The sequence below is a fragment of the Apostichopus japonicus genome, chromosome 2, assembly GCF_037975245.1.
Source record: "Apostichopus japonicus isolate 1M-3 chromosome 2, ASM3797524v1, whole genome shotgun sequence".
Lineage (NCBI taxonomy): Eukaryota > Metazoa > Echinodermata > Holothuroidea > Aspidochirotida > Stichopodidae > Apostichopus > Apostichopus japonicus.
Window position 1 is genome coordinate 18543402 of NC_092562.1, and position 18956 is coordinate 18562357.

General features: G+C 36.5%; 2 protein-coding genes across 2 annotated transcripts; one reads left to right on the forward strand and one right to left on the reverse strand.

Moving 5' to 3' along the window:
- The first annotated feature begins 4149 nt into the window (after positions 1–4149).
- On the forward strand, positions 4150–9458 carry LOC139980902 (uncharacterized). The gene is made up of 5 exons (XM_071992915.1): positions 4150–4307; positions 5449–5616; positions 6135–6254; positions 6660–6797; positions 7040–9458. The coding sequence occupies exons 1-5, from the start codon at positions 4257–4259 to the stop codon at positions 7268–7270; spliced, it is 708 nt and encodes a 235-aa protein (XP_071849016.1). The 5' UTR covers positions 4150–4256; the 3' UTR covers positions 7271–9458.
- A 1195-nt stretch (positions 9459–10653) lies between these two features.
- LOC139980903 (uncharacterized) lies at positions 10654–16785 on the reverse strand. The gene is made up of 5 exons (XM_071992931.1): positions 16627–16785; positions 14949–15110; positions 13599–13718; positions 12858–12998; positions 10654–12076 (listed from the first exon to the last, which is right to left on the reverse strand). Exons 1-5 carry the CDS (start codon positions 16690–16692, stop codon positions 11825–11827), a joined length of 741 nt encoding a protein of 246 aa, XP_071849032.1. The 5' UTR covers positions 16693–16785; the 3' UTR covers positions 10654–11824.
- Positions 16786–18956: the final 2171 nt, after the last annotated feature.

Sequence of the window (18956 nt, forward strand, 5' to 3'; positions counted from 1 at the left end):
CTTAATACAAATGTGATATAGGTTGATGATATTGATATCAGTCACGGTTACTGATCATTGTTAATAACTCATTGCATTCCATTATTTTTCTTGGTAGGCTACATGGAAATCACCACGCTACCAGAGCATAATGCATATATCGGAATTGAACACAGCATCTTTTAGTCCTTATTCGCTGTTTTGGCTTCACCAATATATATGTAATACACTAAATAAAACAACTTATTTAGCTTTTTCACAGGTAACACAAGCCTGGACATTCTTCTACTACACTACACTGCAAACATACCGTAACTTTAAGTATATTGTTGTAACCCATTTAATACTGTTATAAGATAACTTTTTCTGCTGCATCACTTCATACGTAAGACACTAATTCTGATCTGTTTAATAAGTGTTTATTGACTTAAAGCAAATCAATCATTGACATCTTTGTGTATACCATCGTTCATTCCAGGTAAGTAACACACATGCATATAGTGTCAAGATGTTGTTAACTTTGACACGTATAGTTCAGTTAATGATCATAAATAGTTTACAGGATCTTGTCTATGATATCACAGTGCCCAGCCGTGTTGGGGATTAATAGCTGGAAACATAACCTTTGTTACTCCTCCTTAGTAATACCTTAAATACTGTTATAAAATATTATTTTCGTCTGCATCACTGTTTGTTAAGTGTTTGGGACTTAAATTAATGTGGACATTGCTTTGTCGAAATTTCTTTATTGCAGTTCAGTAACGCGTAAAATGTCAAGAGCTTGTTAGCACTGACAAGTATAGTTAAAGGGATACTCCGATTGACATACAATGTGATACATATACATTGAAAGGGGAACAAAAATATGTCACACATTTAAGTTGAAAACTCCAGCACAATATCATATTCCTAACTTAAAATATGGTTGATTTGATTTGATTTATTTGTTTTATCACGTGAATATATACATTGTGAAAGGAAGTCTTCTAAAAAACCAGTCTTCTAAAAAAACCCGTCTTCTAAAAAAAGTCTTCTAAAAAAAAATTGAAGTGGAACTGGCTAAAACCTCGATTCTTCCTCATATAGTTAATCACATTGGAAGGTCAGTAATGTCGTAACGGCAAATGTTCTTCAAACGCTTTACTTTCATATTATAAAATATTATAATAATCTTCTGGATGATTTATCTTTGAAACCTGATGCATTGGTCATGTTTGCGGAACCGTCAAGGTTCTCTGTATTTATAACCCTTTCCTCTAGTGAGGTAAACATTATTAAAAGAAACTAAGCAAAAACAGTTTTTAACTGAATTCCCGTGATGACACAATTCACTTTGCTGTTGTCAGATGCACTCCCAAACTATACCACCAAATTTAAAAAGAAATCACATCTTCGCCATACAAAATGCGTCGAGGATGTGGGTTTCTCCTGGAAGATGCTGAAAATCGTATGCAGATTAGACTAGGTTAAGTTCCTCTGCATGAATACATAAGATAGTGTGGTATAGGTCTACCAGTTATGCTACACAAACAAGTAACGTAGTTTCTCTTCAATCCCTTATGCTGGCAAGATTATTCACTCTACAAAGACAACCCAGATTGCTCTAAAATATGAAAATGATAGCTAAACTTACTTCATTTGGTGTTAATTTATGAACAATTTTACCAAAGATTACCTGCATGGCACCAAACCAGTTGTGTTTAACCCCCCCCCCCCCCTCCCTCTCTGCATCAACTGAAATGTATTGTTATCGTGTACCCTATTTTTGATTGATTTCTTAATATCGTCCCCACTGTCACGGTATATTATACTAGGCCGTATTATCAATTTTGTCAGTTGAGGAATGGAAGGGAGGGTTCAGTTGAAGTGGTTGGGGTAGGTAGTGCTTTGAGGAACGTGTTATAGGAACATGTCTGTTTTACTGCGCAAGTGATGTTATGACGTCGCACAATGGATTAAATATGTCATGTTATAACCGTCAAGAACCAATAAGGAAAGAGTTTTTATGTAATGGAGATTCTTATATTTGTATGGAGGGGAGAGTTACGCCGTAAACATAACCTTTACTACCAAGAATCGAGTACGTACTACATCTTGTTAGTAAATCAATGAGTACTGTTAGAACAATGGGACTTCCCGTTCCCTCTTCATACGTCATTCAAAAGTTACACTTGAAAATATGATAACAGCCATATTGACATTCTTGATACAAATGTGAGTGCTATATGTTGATGACACGGTTACTGATCAACGTAAATAACTCATTGCATTCCATGTATATGTTTTTGGTGCAAGAAATGTTTTGTTTTTTATAAAGCAATCAACTTCAGCCACCTGCAAATATAATAATTTGACGTTTTCCTCAAAGTCACCTCCCACCCCAGTCCTACCTATACGCAATCATGCACACAGTGCTTGTTGCTTCTTTCTGTAGTTGTTCTGTAGTTGTGAAATCAAATGAGCGGAGCAACTGAATTAAGTTGAAAATCTCACCCCGAAGTTTAAAGTTTATAAATTATCCAGCAATATATTGTTATAATAATTTACTCTCACTCAAACCCGGAACATGTCACTTTGTTGACAAATGGGGTGGATTGGAAAATGGGAAGGGGGAGGTAGGGTGTCTGTTAAATTGGTGTTAAAATATAGACTGTTGGAATGTATTTCATTAGCTCTTAGATATATTGTTCATTAATGGAATCAGTCACAAATTAAACTCGCAAGGAAAAAGGTTTTCCTAAATTACCACAGGATACTTGGACAACATTGTTCACATGCCTTGTACACTGAGTATATAAGAGGTATAATACAACGGAGGTATTTCATCCGGTAGAATGTGTTAAGCTTAATTATAATACCGACACCCCCCCCCCACACCGCCCCTCCTCCGATGAAATACTCAGGGGGAGATTTAATAATGTCAAATCGGACCTAAATATGACCTGTTGTGGAATTAGTGACGGTACAGGATTCCCTTCATGAACCATAAAATGCTAAGTTACGGTATTTGTTACCTTTGGTGTAACCATATAATACAAACAGGCAAATGCAGGGACTAGACTCACCGAATCAACTTTATGAAAATTCTCTTCGGCCAAGACAAATTCGCAATCAGTCGGCTAATAATGCCTATAGAGGTTTTTTATGAAACCTTGTATGTTATATTCCTCTGCTATAGAAAAGTGTGGTATGTCTTTATGCCCTGACAATAACTGCCACAATTCAGTCAAATGCTTTCTGAACCAGCCTCTTTACTGACAAGAGAATAATACAACCATATGCATTACCTCTAAATGGCAAGTTAAAAAGTGATTGATTTCATTTGCTCGTAATTTTTCTGACAACTTATAACTGACAACTTATACCGAATATTCTATCAGACGTAACTGCAATTGAAGAACTAAATACACTCGCTCATCTCTTTATCACTAGTTGAACGTTGTTTTAAGCGATTATATACTGTGATTTCATTCGATTGTAAAAATAAAGAGAGAAAACACTGGCAGAATGTATAGAGTTGTACACTCTGTCACACGAGGAAGATGGGCAGGGTTCGGGAGGGGAAGGGGGGGGGGTCGGGCGACTAATGTGGGAGTGTTGGGAAAAGTGAACCACATGTTTCTATATGTAACTGATGTAGAAAGCAAATCGGCTTCATTCACAGATTTAAAGATTGTATGTGATAAACGTTATAAACCAATAAAGAAGGATTTTATGTAGGCTACTTGAGAAGTTTCTGGTTTTGCTTGAAGGGAAAAGGCACGCAGTAGCCTACACATAATCTTTACCACTGTGAAGTATTATAATCTTTTAAGTGGTTCATTGAGTACTGTTGTAAAAGGGGCTTTCCTGCTGTGCCTTATACAAACGTAATACACTGATAAGTACGTCTTTATTACGTATTGCCTCTTAAAATCAACGTTGTTTTGCTGATATATATTCAAGTTACTGATCGTCATAAATAGTCCTAAACGAAGTCCTAAATGAAGTCATAAATGGAGATTTCTTATGTAAATAAAGTAATAAATGACGATTTTATTATATTTCTATATATATTACATGTAATCATACATAGGTCATAAAATCATCGATTATAGACTGAATCCGGGATTGAAGGATTTAAATAAACCATCGTATAGAAAGGTTTCTCAAAGTCAAATGCTTAAAAGGATGAGTTCTGGATGTGGATCTCTCACAATTATTTCATTGCGCTCTTTGAAAAACAAACTTGAATTATTTTGGCCAAACTTGAAACTTCTCATCGATAGACTCAAGACATGCAAAAAGCAGACTTTACCATGGATCATGAACCTCGACTTGAATACAAGGTATGTAGTTTTTTATGAAGCCATATGTCCGACTGATGGAGAGAAGAAATGATATAATGTTTTGCTTCCTTGCGTGCAGTGCAATCGCCGGCGAGTCGTACGGTCGAACAGCTGACCGATACTGCAGATTCGAAGCCTAGCCGGACCGAGTTGACGTATAGTTAATCATCATGTAAGATAGTCCGTAAAGATTCTAATCAAATTCCAAAGAGCAGATTTGTCATTATATCTAAATGTCGTTGCATTTCGAAGACGTTTGCTGCTGCACTGATCTTTTAGCATGTCAAATAAATATACCCTTCCTGCAGCTGCATAAAAACCCAGTGAAGACAATTTTGTAACGACTATATATACTTTCATGTCATGCTTCGAAGCAATTGTACTGACAGTGTGAACATCATGTTTGTGTCACATTAAGGTTAGTAACACTTCATATTGTCAGTATACGTTGTGTATTGAAGCACGATAAGAGAAGACAAAATAGCTTGGTATTAGCTTTGAAAAATTGTCCTTTTTAATTACTGGCTGTCCATATAAATATGTGTAGCTGTGTTAACTTGCTTGGACATTTCAGTGTTGCCATACAATTGTATATGACCGTATGAAATGCATACATTTACTTTAATAAATTAATAAATGATAAGTTATGAGGTGACATCACACAATAAAATATGTACATGTAAACTGAATGACTTGGTCTCTATAAGACATTAGTCAAAGGACGGGAAATGTCCATATTTAAATTATTCTGCTGCAAGTTTCAAGCTATCATCTTTTGGTTCCCGATTTACCGACTATTCCTAAATGTTACCCCCATCCCCTCTCTATCTCTCGGTGTGCGTGTGTGTGCTGGTGCGTGAATTTTGTGTTTGTTGAGATTAAGGGGGGGGGGGAATTAAATAGTGAGAAAATTAAACAATGGATATTTTGCAGGAAAAAAAATCCCTTAGAATTTAACCAATTCTTTTCGCGATTTTCAGAGGATTGAGATGACCATAAAGGGGATTCGGGTGGTGACTGGGAGTCGGGTCAAAGCCGGAAGAGATGAACCCTAACGTGAGCTGCAAGAATTAATCGAAATCTTGGCAGTCTGTAACCATTCGATTTTCATGCAAAGGAACGTTTTCATTGTATCCCTTAGGGTAAGGATAGGACCACGCTGTACGTGGTGGCCATAACAGTCATTGTTGTGACTATCCTGGTGGGATTCTTTGGTGTATTTTATTTGCTGCTATCAGGACCAGAACCAACGGTTATTAACAACTTGTCAAATGAGGTCGAATCCGAATCCCCAGATGCCATTTCACGGGTAAGTATACCATGATCACAGTGTGAATGAGGGTCCTAGTGGGGGGTCTGGCAGTTGGAGAGGGCTGGAAGAAGAAGGGCATGTGATCGACGATTCAGTGCACCCTTACACGGTGTCGTCCGAACGTACAGTGGCGTGCATAGAATTTCAATGGTGCACGGGGAAAAGGGGCAAAAATAAATTTCTTCCAACTGATTTAGGTGGATTTTTATTAAGGGACCAGAGGCGAATCAATGATTTTATCAAGGTGGGTGTGCTTCGTTCAAGCCACTCACAGGTAGAGGGTGTGGGGTCCACCCCACCCTCCGTCAGACAGCTTGTAAGTCTAATGGTGCATTCTTTGCCACATCTGACTTTTCATTGTCACTATCTCTCGCATCTATCAACTTACTTGTACGAAAGTTTATTAAAAATAAATTGCAAAAATACCATATTAAGTCATTCGCTATCCCATTATGAAATAGAGAAAAAAGTCAAGTTGTAGAGTGGAAATTCAGTGATATTTTCCTTTATTTCAGAGTGTATCGTTTGACATGGGTGATGGTGTGGAACACTGGGAGAAAACGACAGCCGATGGTGATATGCTTACCATCCAGAGTCTTGATGAGAATTTTATTGCAATCTTTGACCATGGAAGGGTAACCAAGCAAGCTTTTGGGTTTATGAAGTGGTAGATTATTAGAGGGGAGGGGGAGGGGGGTAGGGTATGTAGTCATAACAATTTTCGAGCTATTTATGATTCAGAAGTTATATGTAAGTAAATGCTTTGATCGAAGTAAAAGATGGTTTGTTAAATGATTCCTACCCCCCCCCCCACCCACCCCCGAGTGACCATGGAGTTTCCTTTACAATTAGAGGGAAGGAGAGAAGGGACTCTCTCGGGTAGCGATGACCATACCCCACTGTCGTAATCAAATTTCAATGAGTAAGCATAAATGTCCTCTTTTCTCCGCCTGGCCACTTTGTTTCCGGTTGTGAAACGTTAAATGAACAACATTAATCCGAATTTCTAAGATATTTCCTGTTATTTGTTTTTTCTGCAGGAAATAACTATGTGTAAGAACCTGACGTCTTCTAGATGTTACTTTAGTCATTTGGACGAAATTCCTGACATGGGTATGAATGACATGGATAACGTCCATCCATTCTACTTTAGAGAAATAGAGCCGGGAACAGATTCGGTAAGTAAGATAGAATGATCACAATTGTGGTTTTGTTATAGGGTAACAATGAAACATGTTAGAAATTATTGTTTATTGTCATCTAATTACCGGCCACACAGCAGCTGTCATAATGGTGATTTTATTGGGTGGAATAAGATATGACAAAGATCAAGGCTGGAAATCATAATATACATCTAGAGATAAAATTAAGCACATTGATATAAACACTGATCTATGTTCCCTTGTCTTGCTTTATGTAGATGTCTGATGTTGATCCATCAGTCGAAGTCTTTAACTTTGAGCAATCAGATCCGATCCCGACGGATTACATGAAGTTGACTAACAGCCTCGCAGTTTCAAGTCTCTGCAGCGGTGGTGAGTCGTATTGGCTGACACCACAAAATGGTGGACTTGTTCGACGAGATGTGACTATTGAAATAGACGTAACTGTCGTAGGTGTTCATGTTCACATCAAAATTCAATGGGATTAGGAAACCATGTTTGCTCTCGTCTGTTTCGTAGTCCATGCATATCACCAGATGAAGAATGTCGTCACATTTTACAACGTTAATTTACGGATAATAATCACACAGCTCTTGTGGAAGCCGTGCAGCCTACATACACTTGTCATGATTCGTAATATACCAAGGCTGTACTTTCTATGCCTAATTTAGTCTTAGCTTAGTCTATCAAGTTCTAATCTTGTCACCAAGATTTAATTGTAGTTATTCCAACACGTATGTTTAATATTTTCTAGAAACTTCATTCTGATGTAATATTTTGATTTTTCTTTTCACTTTCACATATAGTTATACATTTTAGATTCTTAAAACTTAGCGAAAATGTATAAACGGCCTTATTGCTTTTGCTGCAAAAGGCGGTGGGATGTATTCACACTGAAAGGTCATAACGCCAACGGTTCCAAAAAAAAAAAAAAAAAAAAGACAATGTAAGGTACAGCGGGACACTTCTTGGCTTGGTGTGAGTTGGCAATTAGAACATTTCATCTTGCGTTCTGTCTTACTCCTTGATGAAAAGAGCAAGAAGCTTGTATACTCTTAACAACATATAATAGTTCAATTCCCAATATCTTTCCTTGCCTTTTCCATAGTAAATAGATGACGTCATTGTGTTTGCTCTTTCATCGTTGTGATGTCCTTGAGGAGGCCTTGTGTTCTTCCTAATATAAAACAATATATCTAGTGTAGCAATGATAAATCTATTCAAATGTTTTGAACAAATATTTTAACTTCTGCCATTCATTTTTCATTGTTATTATTTTACTACGTAATGTATTCGAGCAGTCCCGACAAGTAATCATTGACATGTAGAAAAAATATGATTTTGACCTATACTGGAGGAATAACATAATCTAAGCAAACATTTGGAATTTTAGATTCAATTCCTGCGTACCGATTACAAGATACCAACGTTTGAAGTTGACACGTTTTCAACCCAATGTATAAACTTGAAGCACACAGGCATAATGTCATATATAAGCACAGTGATATATTACCTACATGTTTTCCTTTGACATTTACATCCCAATTCCCTACTTAGAAAACCGGAATGTATATCAATGCACACTACACTTATTGATATATTATTTCCTTTAAATCCCCTGAAAGTTTGGATAAAGTTATCTTATCCATGAGGTCAACACAATAAAGTGAAAAAAATAAAGAAAAACAGAAATTTTGCTGCCAGTGTACAATTACTGTACAGTATGACATCACACCTGTTTGCTTCAAGTTCACTTGTTGTATAATCTGTGACAATTTTAATTATCAATATCTCGATAAAGCTATGTATAGGAATTTTTGCTTGAAAATGTTACCAGGATCATACTTAGAAAAGAACATTTTCATCTTTCATTAGTCAATAACCAAATTCCCTGTGGGCAATCCTTTTAAAGTTTAGGCCGATACCGCGGTAATGTAACTATCATATATTGTCATGTTACGATATATGTTACCGTTCTAGTAACATGACTTAAATTAACAGGTTAACACAGTTGTAATACCTGGTGTACTACAATTTTGTTATATTGTATATGTTACAGTTTAAGAGTAACGTGTGGTATTGTAAACGTCATTTTGTACTTGTTGAAAGTTGCATTATGCTCAAAATATGTTCCTTCTGCGTCAGTCAAAGATCAAATTTCCTTTGGACAATCCCTTTAAATACTTCACATGTATTTCGAACGTGTTATAGAAGAACACGTATACTCAAATGGCTCAATCATGATCATAAAAAAAACATGTAATCAGACTCCAAACGATGAGAGGCAGGACTACTTGTTTCGTAAATGCTGCAATTTACGTTATGTCGTTACTTAGTGTCACTTTGACCAAACCAAGAATACACGCCTTCAATTCGATACCCTAGTGATCTACTAGCTAATCGGTATGTGTAGTGCTACAGGTCCTTCCTTTGTCAGAAAAGTCACCCAAGGAAGAACCCGCGCACGTTAGTCAAACAACCAAACTACTGATCCTTTCTCAACTTCACCAGTTCTCCTGACATCGAGACTGAGACTGTGTGATCATAGTCACGATTCCCTTAGAAACCATCAGATACTACACATAGGCCTAATCTTATAGCCAAAAGTTCGAGTAGCGATTACATTGTTGTATATAACATCCATCCATGGTATATAAACTCTTGTGACGCAATCAATCTACTTGCATTTGTATTCTATGCATGCTTTAAATGTCTCTTTTTATGTATCTTTGGTATCTGTTTGGTATGTGCCGTTTTAAATGGTAAGAAAATAAGGCAGTGAAAGGAAAGGCGTAGGTTGAAAACAGACCCACAATACGGATTGAATGAAGTAAACGGAGTGTAAACCCTCAGTTGGACACAACTCATTTACGCGTGAAAATGGAAAATAAAATAAAAACAAGAAAACAATATGGCTGATCCGTCCTAGGTATATACGTCAGTTTACTCCAGGTTTGTGTTCTATCATCTTCATTTTATCTTTGCAAAGCTTTGAATTATGTCTATTGGGTGAATTTGATGAAACAAATTGTGTTTTTCTTTCTTTTGATGGTCGTGTACGGCCGGTACCCCACATATAGTCTCATAAATTAAACGTAAAATACATCATTTTCGATACCTATTTTAATTCTTCTGGTGGAAAAGAGAACATCCAGGAAATGTTGATATCAACAATTCTCGTATGAAGTCGTTTCAAATCGCCCAAATAAGGACAGGAAAACAATTATAACAAAGTGATTAAGGACCCCTGCATTCCAATTAACGGACTGAAAATATAAAGGGAACGCTTGCTGAATACATTGCAGTAACTTCAGTGAAATTAATTCGTTATTATCCGTTGGTCGTCGGCAATTTAGATTCCTTATTCCCCTCCAACCCCTTCCTCACCCCCCCCCTTATTGACCGAATGAGTCACGGATTGCGCAAATGGGCCGAGGATAGGGAAAGCAGTGCAGAAAGGGTTCACATCACAGCATACCCGGACACAGCAAACCTTTTCCGGTTTTCACAAATTAATCTGGCTGACAGTTTTCACGATTGGATCTACCAAACTTTTGGTATTATTGATTTTCAATCGGTATCTTGGTACCGGGGCTACCGGCTACTCACCCCACCCCTCCCCTCACCCCTCCCCCGTCCAACAGCCTCCATTACCTCATTCTTGTTGCAGTTGTGGGCCTGGGATATAAACCTTCGACTAGTGATAATTTTGTGAATTGATGTTTACGTTTTAATTTGGGTGATATAAATGTAGATTGTGAAAAGTATGCAATCAGTACCATTCGTTGGACTATCATTGTTATGATGAGTCAAATTACCCCCCCCCCCTATACTCCCCCAAACAAAAATAGGAAATATTTCCAAATGTCTATGAAATGTGTAACCAAATTTATTCACCAAACTTACATCAAAACATTCATCTTGCACCGGTACATGAGTTAGGTACGCACAAGTATAAAAATAAAACATGCTAAAAATAAGTGTAATGAAACACCCTCCCCTATGCTTTCTTGTTGACACCACCACCATCATCAAATCGCATGAACAGGTATCCAGGGTGGGATATGAGGCGCCACTACTACTTAGTCAGCTTCAACGACCTCATGACCACACTACCTTTATTTCAAAATCTTGATTGCGGCCCTGATGAAGTGTTAGTATTTAAGGTAGGGCCTTCTTAATCCTTAATCTAATTTACATAACAAGAAACTACTTTTATTTATCTCGAAGTCTGAATTTTATCAAATTTGGAAGAACAAAGAAATGTATGTTTGTTTCCAACCTGAACAGTCATACACATCAATACGAACTGACACACATGGGTTTTAAGAAAAGAAATATCAAAAGCAGAACTTTTATTAATTTCAGCAACCATTTGTTCCGCAAACATGTCACAAATAGTGCATGGAACGCCGTTATTGTCAAGTAAATGTATCCTGAACAAGTCTGTATCTTGCAGCACGGCTTCAACGGTAAACTTATGATCTTTTTTAGTTACGTCATTGGTTTTGGGATATAAAATGTAACTTTCTGTGTCGTCACTACTTTACTGAGTCGAATCACGACACAAAGGACTTGGCAGCAGTCGGTTACCGATCTGTACTACAGGAGCTTGTTAACGTTAACCTTAGTTTAAAGAAAAGCGCTATTACAAAGGATAAATGCCAATGTTTAAATCTACCAAGAACACAAATCTGTACTCCAAAGACAGAACAATTGTAGAATATTTCACCATGATTATTTAATATAACATCGAATGGTTCAAGTTGTCTGAGAGTTATATTTGCTAACTTATTAAATACAATCGAAAGCGCCCTGTGATAATGATAAGAAAGACATATGTAGGAGAATCGAAGAATGATGATAACCGACTGTAATATATTATTGAGGAATTTGAAAGTTTACCATAATTCCTTTAATTTTATTTGAGCACGATATTTTCTTTTACATTTAGTTAACCAGGATTGAAATCATATTATTGAAACTGAATTTATGACTCAACAAGAGTCCTGCAAATTTGCTTAATGAGTAACAAACGTTCATTAAAAGAATATAATGATTATTTCGCAATCGGTTACTATTATCCAAACTGCTCTTGGTGCTATTTCTGGTCTTTCTTGTACTTCTCGTCCAATCGGACTCGCTGCTTGCCGTACATTTCTTGTTGCTTCGGTGTTCATTGGCTCAATCCAGAAGGAATCAATACATTGATCAGTATTGGTCAATTTCACGTAACCAGCTGGTATCGGCTCAATTTCTGTAGCAAGGATCCTTGCATTGGAATGATTCAACAACTAATTTGGAAACAAAAATGTAGGACGTGTCGATTAAGGCTCGTCTGTTAACATGCATGTTTACAAATGAATATAACTAAAATTACAACCATCAATATAAAACCACCATATGTTAGCTATCACTGCTATGGAATTTTATCGATTCACAACTTCACATGAAAATTGATTCTGAAAAAAAAATACTCATTTATAATAAATATTAAATTCTAAACTAAACTTCCAGTCATGGGGAACAAGAAAATTCCTCATTCTAGTTACTTTAAATGTATATGTCGAGTGGGGTACAAACACATGAAATTTACCAAACTAAGATATATTAAAAAGTGGCAGGTATACTCTTTTAATATTTTACTTGGAATAAAATTTACTAAAAAAGTGAAAGGTTTCTATCGAAGTTTACCACTCCTCGCATAACACTCTCCTGGTATGTGTGGTACTATACTTTGAAAAAGCTCTGAACATTGTTATTCTATTCATTTTATTCACCTTTATATGTTAAAGGATGAAATAATAGGTACTCATATAAAGAAAGTCTCTCATCAGTTCCCATTACCCGCCCCATGGTCCCACCTTCTACTAATGGTGAAACTTCCCTAACTTGTTAGATACTGGCGCCGTCTTTTGGAAGAACACGATAGGGGAGGGGGGGGGGGAGAGAGTGCATAAGTACTAAATTATGAATCCTTATGTCAGCAAGATTATATAGGCGTATCTAACCATGTTTTCCCCCTTTTCCCCCTCCCATTTCCCCAGCAACGCCGGATAATGTTTATCCGTATACCTTGTCTGTCGTTAAATTAGTCTCGCGAAAGAAGAACGGGAGAATATTATCCAAATTTTCGACGTTCATGTTTTCGGGAATGCTGTCAAGAGGGGTGAAGTAGCAACTGTTGGTCGTCAGATTTTTCATCATGACAATATTCTGTATCAGAAAGAATAAACAAAATTAATGAGTGTTTTTTCTGTTTGGAAAGTAGCGTTTTTACACAAGGTTAAATACGTGAAAGCTTAAAATGTACTGGAGTGTTATTCACAGCCAATTTTGGTTCATAGGCTATCTGAAAGAAAGTGTGTATGTTTACAGAGCAATGAAACGAGTCATTTTTTTTCATGCCTATATTTTAATATCACTTGTCGGATGTATCAAAGCTTATTCTAGGTTGCGTACATAAGAATCTGGGCAATAAATGAATGTTTCGTCATTAACCATTCATTAACCATTCATGGTAGCGCTATAATTAATTACGTACTACAGGGAAAGAAAAAACACTAAGTTCATACATTTCTCAAAGAGACTTCCTTCTTCTGGTTAATTGATCGTCTCTGGTAGAAATCGGAACGTAGATTTATAATTTATTTAAGTGAAAACACTATAAGTACCACAAACAATTTCTTGCTATGAAAGAATATCTTATTATAAGAATATATGAATATTGGAGTCTAGCGATACAATGCCATAGACTTGGATTGGCTGTTAAAATGCCGTCTAAGCCCTCAAACTGCCAAAGTATATGTAACTTACCTTGTCATAGTCAAATGTAGCGGTATATCCATCATTAACGTTCTGTATGATCAGGGTATTTCCCTGGACCATCATTTTCTCGTTTCTTGGTACACCATCAAACATTTCAAAAGCAACATCCTGTAAGAGAAATAAACAATATTTTTTGTTTGCTTTTTGTTATTTTTTAATTTTAAAAGAAAGACCAATGTACAGATAAGAAACTTTCAGTATAAGTTTATCCATCGTATAATTGCTATAAGTTTCCTTAGTAAAAATAAGATTATTGATAACCCAAGTTTGATTTTTTTGTGACGAGTTAAGTGAAACCCTAGACCCCCTTTTTTGGCGTTGCAGCGCAGTTGGAGATATTTGGAATAAAATATATCTCGAAATATTTAATTCAAAACTTGCAGTCGAGTACGAACATATATGTGTTTTGGTTATGATTATGAGAACAAAATGAAATGGTAGAGCCTCACAATTGTTTACGCCAAGTATTACATTTAACTTTGTAGAATAACAAAAGCTTTCCAAATTATGATACTTTCAAGCATAAGCTTTCATTTTTCTTGAGAGTTGAACTGTATATACCTATTAATGACAAAAAGCACAAAGAAATCAAACTGCTAAGAGATTCCTTGCACTATTGATAACGGAAATTAAGCTTTTGATGTCATGAAATAAACTGGTTTTTCTTTTTTTACATAATTTGTTGTGCAGAAGAGATGAATGCAAATAAAATGGGAAAAAACGAAAATGTATTATTATTATTATCGTTATCATTGTCGTCGTCGTGGTCATCGTCGTGGTCGTGGTCGTGGTCGTGGTCGTGGTCGTCGTCATCGTCATCGTCGTCGTCATCGTCGTCGTCGTCGTCATCGTCATCGTCATCATCATCATCATCATCATCATCATCATCATCATCATCATCATCATCATCATCATCATCATCATCATCATCATCATCATCATCATCATCATCATCAGCATCATCATTATCATTATTATTATCATTGTTATTGTTATTATTATTTAAAAATATTAATAATATTATTATTGTTATTATTATTATTATACTAGACGAGATTCAGAAATGTTTTGACCTAATTGGACACAAAAAAAGTGACAATAGCAGGCCATATATGATTTGGTACTTCACAGAAGAGTAAGGTTTGGCGCGAACTGTTCGAATTACGTTCTGAATAGTCTGCTCCTCGTGTACATCACTATTCATAAATTTAGGCATTTCCTGTTGATTTTCCTTTAATCTGAATGCAAACCTTGCAAGCGAAAACAGGATATGCGCGCATCCCACCACCAAAATCATTGACTCGACTTTTATAACCGCATATAATTTTGGTTACTTACCCTAATTATGATGACTTGATCGTCATCTTCCGTTGCTAGGTTGTTGACGACAGTTGGAGTCTGCGCAGAAAACACAAGATAGAAGACACCAAATGATAACACCAACAAAGTGACAACGGTAACCGTCACGGCGATCACATAGAGTTTCGTTTTATTCGTCTCCTGCAAATAAACAACAAGAAGAGGAAAATTAAATTCAAGTAACCATTTGAAGACGTTTGTTGTAACATTATAATGATGAGAAACATAGCGAAACAAAGATATCTCAACTCATACGAAACAGCTTTCAAACCTATAAGGGAAATTGATATTCCACTTTCAAATTACCATTACTAAATGTACTGTTCATAAGTTCCCATGTACGGATGTTACTTCTTGCATCAAAAAAAAAATGAACAGCAAATAATAAAGCAATATAAGTGGCTTTAAAAGCACATCAGTGATACATTCGTTTCTATTGTGTTATGTGTTCTGTTTTTCGTTTCGCAATTATTTATTATTAGGGATTGGCATGGATAGGGTAGGCCCTTGGCATTGTCTGTGTACACACTCTTTATGGACCATTTTATATCCGTTTCTCCTAAATTTGTCCAAAATTCAATGGACATGAACTGTATACGGTTTAACGGTTGGGGATGGGGGGGGGGGGAGTAATGATGGGATGGTATGGGATGGGGTATAAGAGGACATCTCCCAATTAACATACTTGACAGATAATGGTTTCAGACATTACACTCTCCTGTTGACTTGTTGTCAAACTAACCGTAATAATACAAAAGAGCGAGTTTAAAAGGAGGACAAACAAAAAACCATGTGGAAAACTGTTAAACGTGAATTTATTTAAGCAAACAGTGAGTTGCAACTAGCAGTACTGATACATTATATTTCTCTTGACACTAGTGCACTTCATGTTAACTTTCGATAAGGATATTAAGTTGCGTTTAATTGTTCATATGTCAATAAAGTTGAGCATGCCAGAACCGTTAAAACTAGTCAATAAGCATTCATAACTGGAAATAAAAACTATGATTCGAGAAAAATATTTCAATTTGCATTTTTATTTTTTATGCATAATCTCTAACTAAAAAAAATGAATAGAAGTTTATTATTATTGAAGATGAAACACATTTTTCTTGTACTATCCAGAAATTCTCTTTGCTCCAAATAGTATCGCTCTATGACCTTCCTAATCGAGAACTCCTGCAGTAGAATAATCGATCATAATGGCTGGAGAAGCAAGTTTATATATAATTACGATTACGTCAACGCCTCACAGATTGCACTCAAATGATGTAGAACACTTGAATGATTTTGTTCCAAACACACTTGCTTTGAACACAATCAACCCGTTACACAAACACTTTAAATACATTGTTCAAGCACAGATGGTGGTTGATTTCATCCTTCGATGAACTTTTTTTTTCAAGTAGTATTAGCCACTGCTATTGGTACTAGCACTTAAAAATATGTGTATACCATCTCCACCCCGCCCACTCCCCCCTCCCCCTCCCTTCCAAACTCTTATTCCCATCACCACTCGAAAATGATGTCCTTATGAATTGAGCCGTTCAGCTTGAAGATTTTGTTACAGGAAGAGAACGAGTGGTATCTGCTCTCAAAATCGTTTTTAATCTACTTTCAATCTAGATAAAAGAATTTAAAATCCTTGTTGGCTTACCTTATATGCAGGAGGTGGGCCCATGGCCACTGGAAGAGCTCCTTTTACTTGCAGTTCTTGAGCCATCTCGATGAAAATCGAATGCAGTCGAATTCTTGCAGAAGAACTGTAACTGTGGTAATAGAAGGAACGTCAGATTTTGTGGTCGCAGTGTCCGTACCGTCGCCCTTTTATGCATTTTTGAAGACTGGCAGCACCCTTGATCTTGAATGCCCCTGACGTAGGTGATTTAATCAAACATTTGAACCTTTTCTATCTTAACAATAAACCGGATACAGGAAATATCTAGTGACGGAGATTGGTTGCCTAGGACGACCAAAACAATGTTTAGTACGTAAGCTATAGACCTTAAAATGGAAACAGTCTTTTTCTTGTCTTATCTTTTAAGTTATATTATGTATAATTATACATACTTTTGGTTTTATATTTTCTGCATCAATAAACCATAACGAAGTTAGAATATTCATACAACAATTCCATGAATTAAGGACGTTTACAGAAGGACATCACAGTCACGACTTACCAACATGGTCAACAACAAAGTACAACAATCTGAGGCTTCCATGGGACACATAACATAGTCAAAGGTTACCAGTATCGGCCCCCAAGTTTTAGCAAATTAACATCCTTGAAAACTTCCAAAAGTATTTCTCGCAGGTGTCTGATCTCTCACGTTATTCTCCTGCAGATACGATTGATAAGTGTTTCAATAGATAGTTAAATGTCTAAGTAAGGAAGACTGCTAAAAGCGTGTCAGTTAAAAGTATGTTAAGATGGTCAGTCTTAGTGCACAAACAAGGTTTTGGTTGTTACATATACTACTATACCAGCTCCCTCATGATAAACCATGTCATTATGAAATCGCCTTCACGCTGATGAAGTGAAATTGTATATGAAGAATGCATGCATCTGTGATATCGGTGACCTCATGTTCGAAGGTCAAGTACAAATGAGACAAAAACAAAAGAGGAAAAATGCAACAATTTTAACAACGACTGAAATTATAACATCTATTCTTTTAACGGAATTAGCTGTGGGTCCGGTGGACAAAACAAGAAACGGTTATCCCTTTTACTATACCTATGATTTTGAAATAGCCTACATGGTGAAAAAGTGACTTCGTGAGTTAGGGTGTATCTGTAATCTCATTGTAGAAGGAAGGTCAAAAAGGCAACAATAAACCACTATAACAACTTTAACAACGACTGAACGACGACGCCTATTTCGTTTACTGTAACAGTGGTGTGCGCAAGAGTAGGGGGCGGGGAATGTCAGTCGGGGGAAATGTTCGATAATTGCGATAGATGATTGCGCTTGTTCCAACATAGTTGTCTTGTATGAAAATTTCAGCGAGCAGTGAGCTATGTTCAGGTTCCTAGAACAAGTAAAATCCATATTTTGAAAGTGTCGAGATGAATGACATTGAAAGCCCTTTTAACTGGAATACCCTTCCTCAGGTGTGTAAAATGCCATCTGTCGACTCTAAAAACATGTAATCGACACATGATTTAGCCACAGAAACCCCTTTTAGATCCGGGTTTTATTTAATGAAAAATAATCATTGTCATCATTATATTCAATCCACGTTAAAGTTTCTATAGGTTCTAGAGTTAGGTCACTGAGGTTAGCGATAGATAATAGTAGGTTAGCAGGAATACATTACAGTAACGTGCAAAGAGGCAGACCCTGGTTTGATGAATTAGGCGATGTGGCCTTGGGGTCGTTTAAGTAGACCTTCACTTGCAGAAAGGGGAATGTTTGGGGTCTTTAGAAAGGGGAAAATATAAAATTAATGGTTAGACTTCCAATGGAAAGGATAAAAGGAGCTGGGATGGTGACTTGGACATAATAAACGCGCCACCTACGCTGACAATTTCTTACCGTTTACTTACGAACAACACTTGCACAATCGCTATTAATAATAATATATTCATGACTCTTATATATCTCATTGTGTCATATCGACAAAAGGACATGCGGTTTAAACTAGTTGACGCCCCCATTTGTGTAGCGGATAACAGCTGTATTTAGTAACAAGATGTTTTGTATGTCTATAGTACCGGTGACCTTTGGTGGTTCTTTTGCCTGAAAATTGTAAAACTATTTTCCAGGGGCATTTCGTGACGTTAATGGTATACCAGGGTCGAATACAAGTCTGGCTATTTTGAAATAATTTATTTTATCATAATATGTGTTTCTATAGGTCCCAGGTACCCAGCTAGCGTCATCAAACCTTTAATAAAAACTTTAAAATCTTGAAAACTAATTGTAAGACGGATCCGGTCCTTTGTTAAACCTTTAAGTCAGTGACACGTGTAACTATGATTTTA

Bases quoted from the DNA above. Each gene is read 5' to 3' on its own strand.
- LOC139980903 (XM_071992931.1), bottom strand. From the start codon at position 16,692: ATGGCTCAAGAACTGCAAGTAAAAGGAGCTCTTCCAGTGGCCATGGGC. The intron at 15,111-16,626 runs GTAAGCCAACAA...GTTTATTTGCAG, and splicing joins GCCCACCTCCTGCATATAAG to GAGACGAATAAAACGAAACT. The intron at 13,719-14,948 runs GTAAGTAACCAA...TTTCTCTTACAG, and splicing joins ATCAAGTCATCATAATTAGG to GATGTTGCTTTTGAAATGTT.
- LOC139980902 (XM_071992915.1), top strand. From the start codon at position 4,257: ATGCAAAAAGCAGACTTTACCATGGATCATGAACCTCGACTTGAATAC. The intron at 4,308-5,448 runs GTATGTAGTTTT...TGTATCCCTTAG, and splicing joins AACCTCGACTTGAATACAAG to GGTAAGGATAGGACCACGCT. The intron at 6,255-6,659 runs GTAACCAAGCAA...TTTTTTCTGCAG, and splicing joins CAATCTTTGACCATGGAAGG to GAAATAACTATGTGTAAGAA.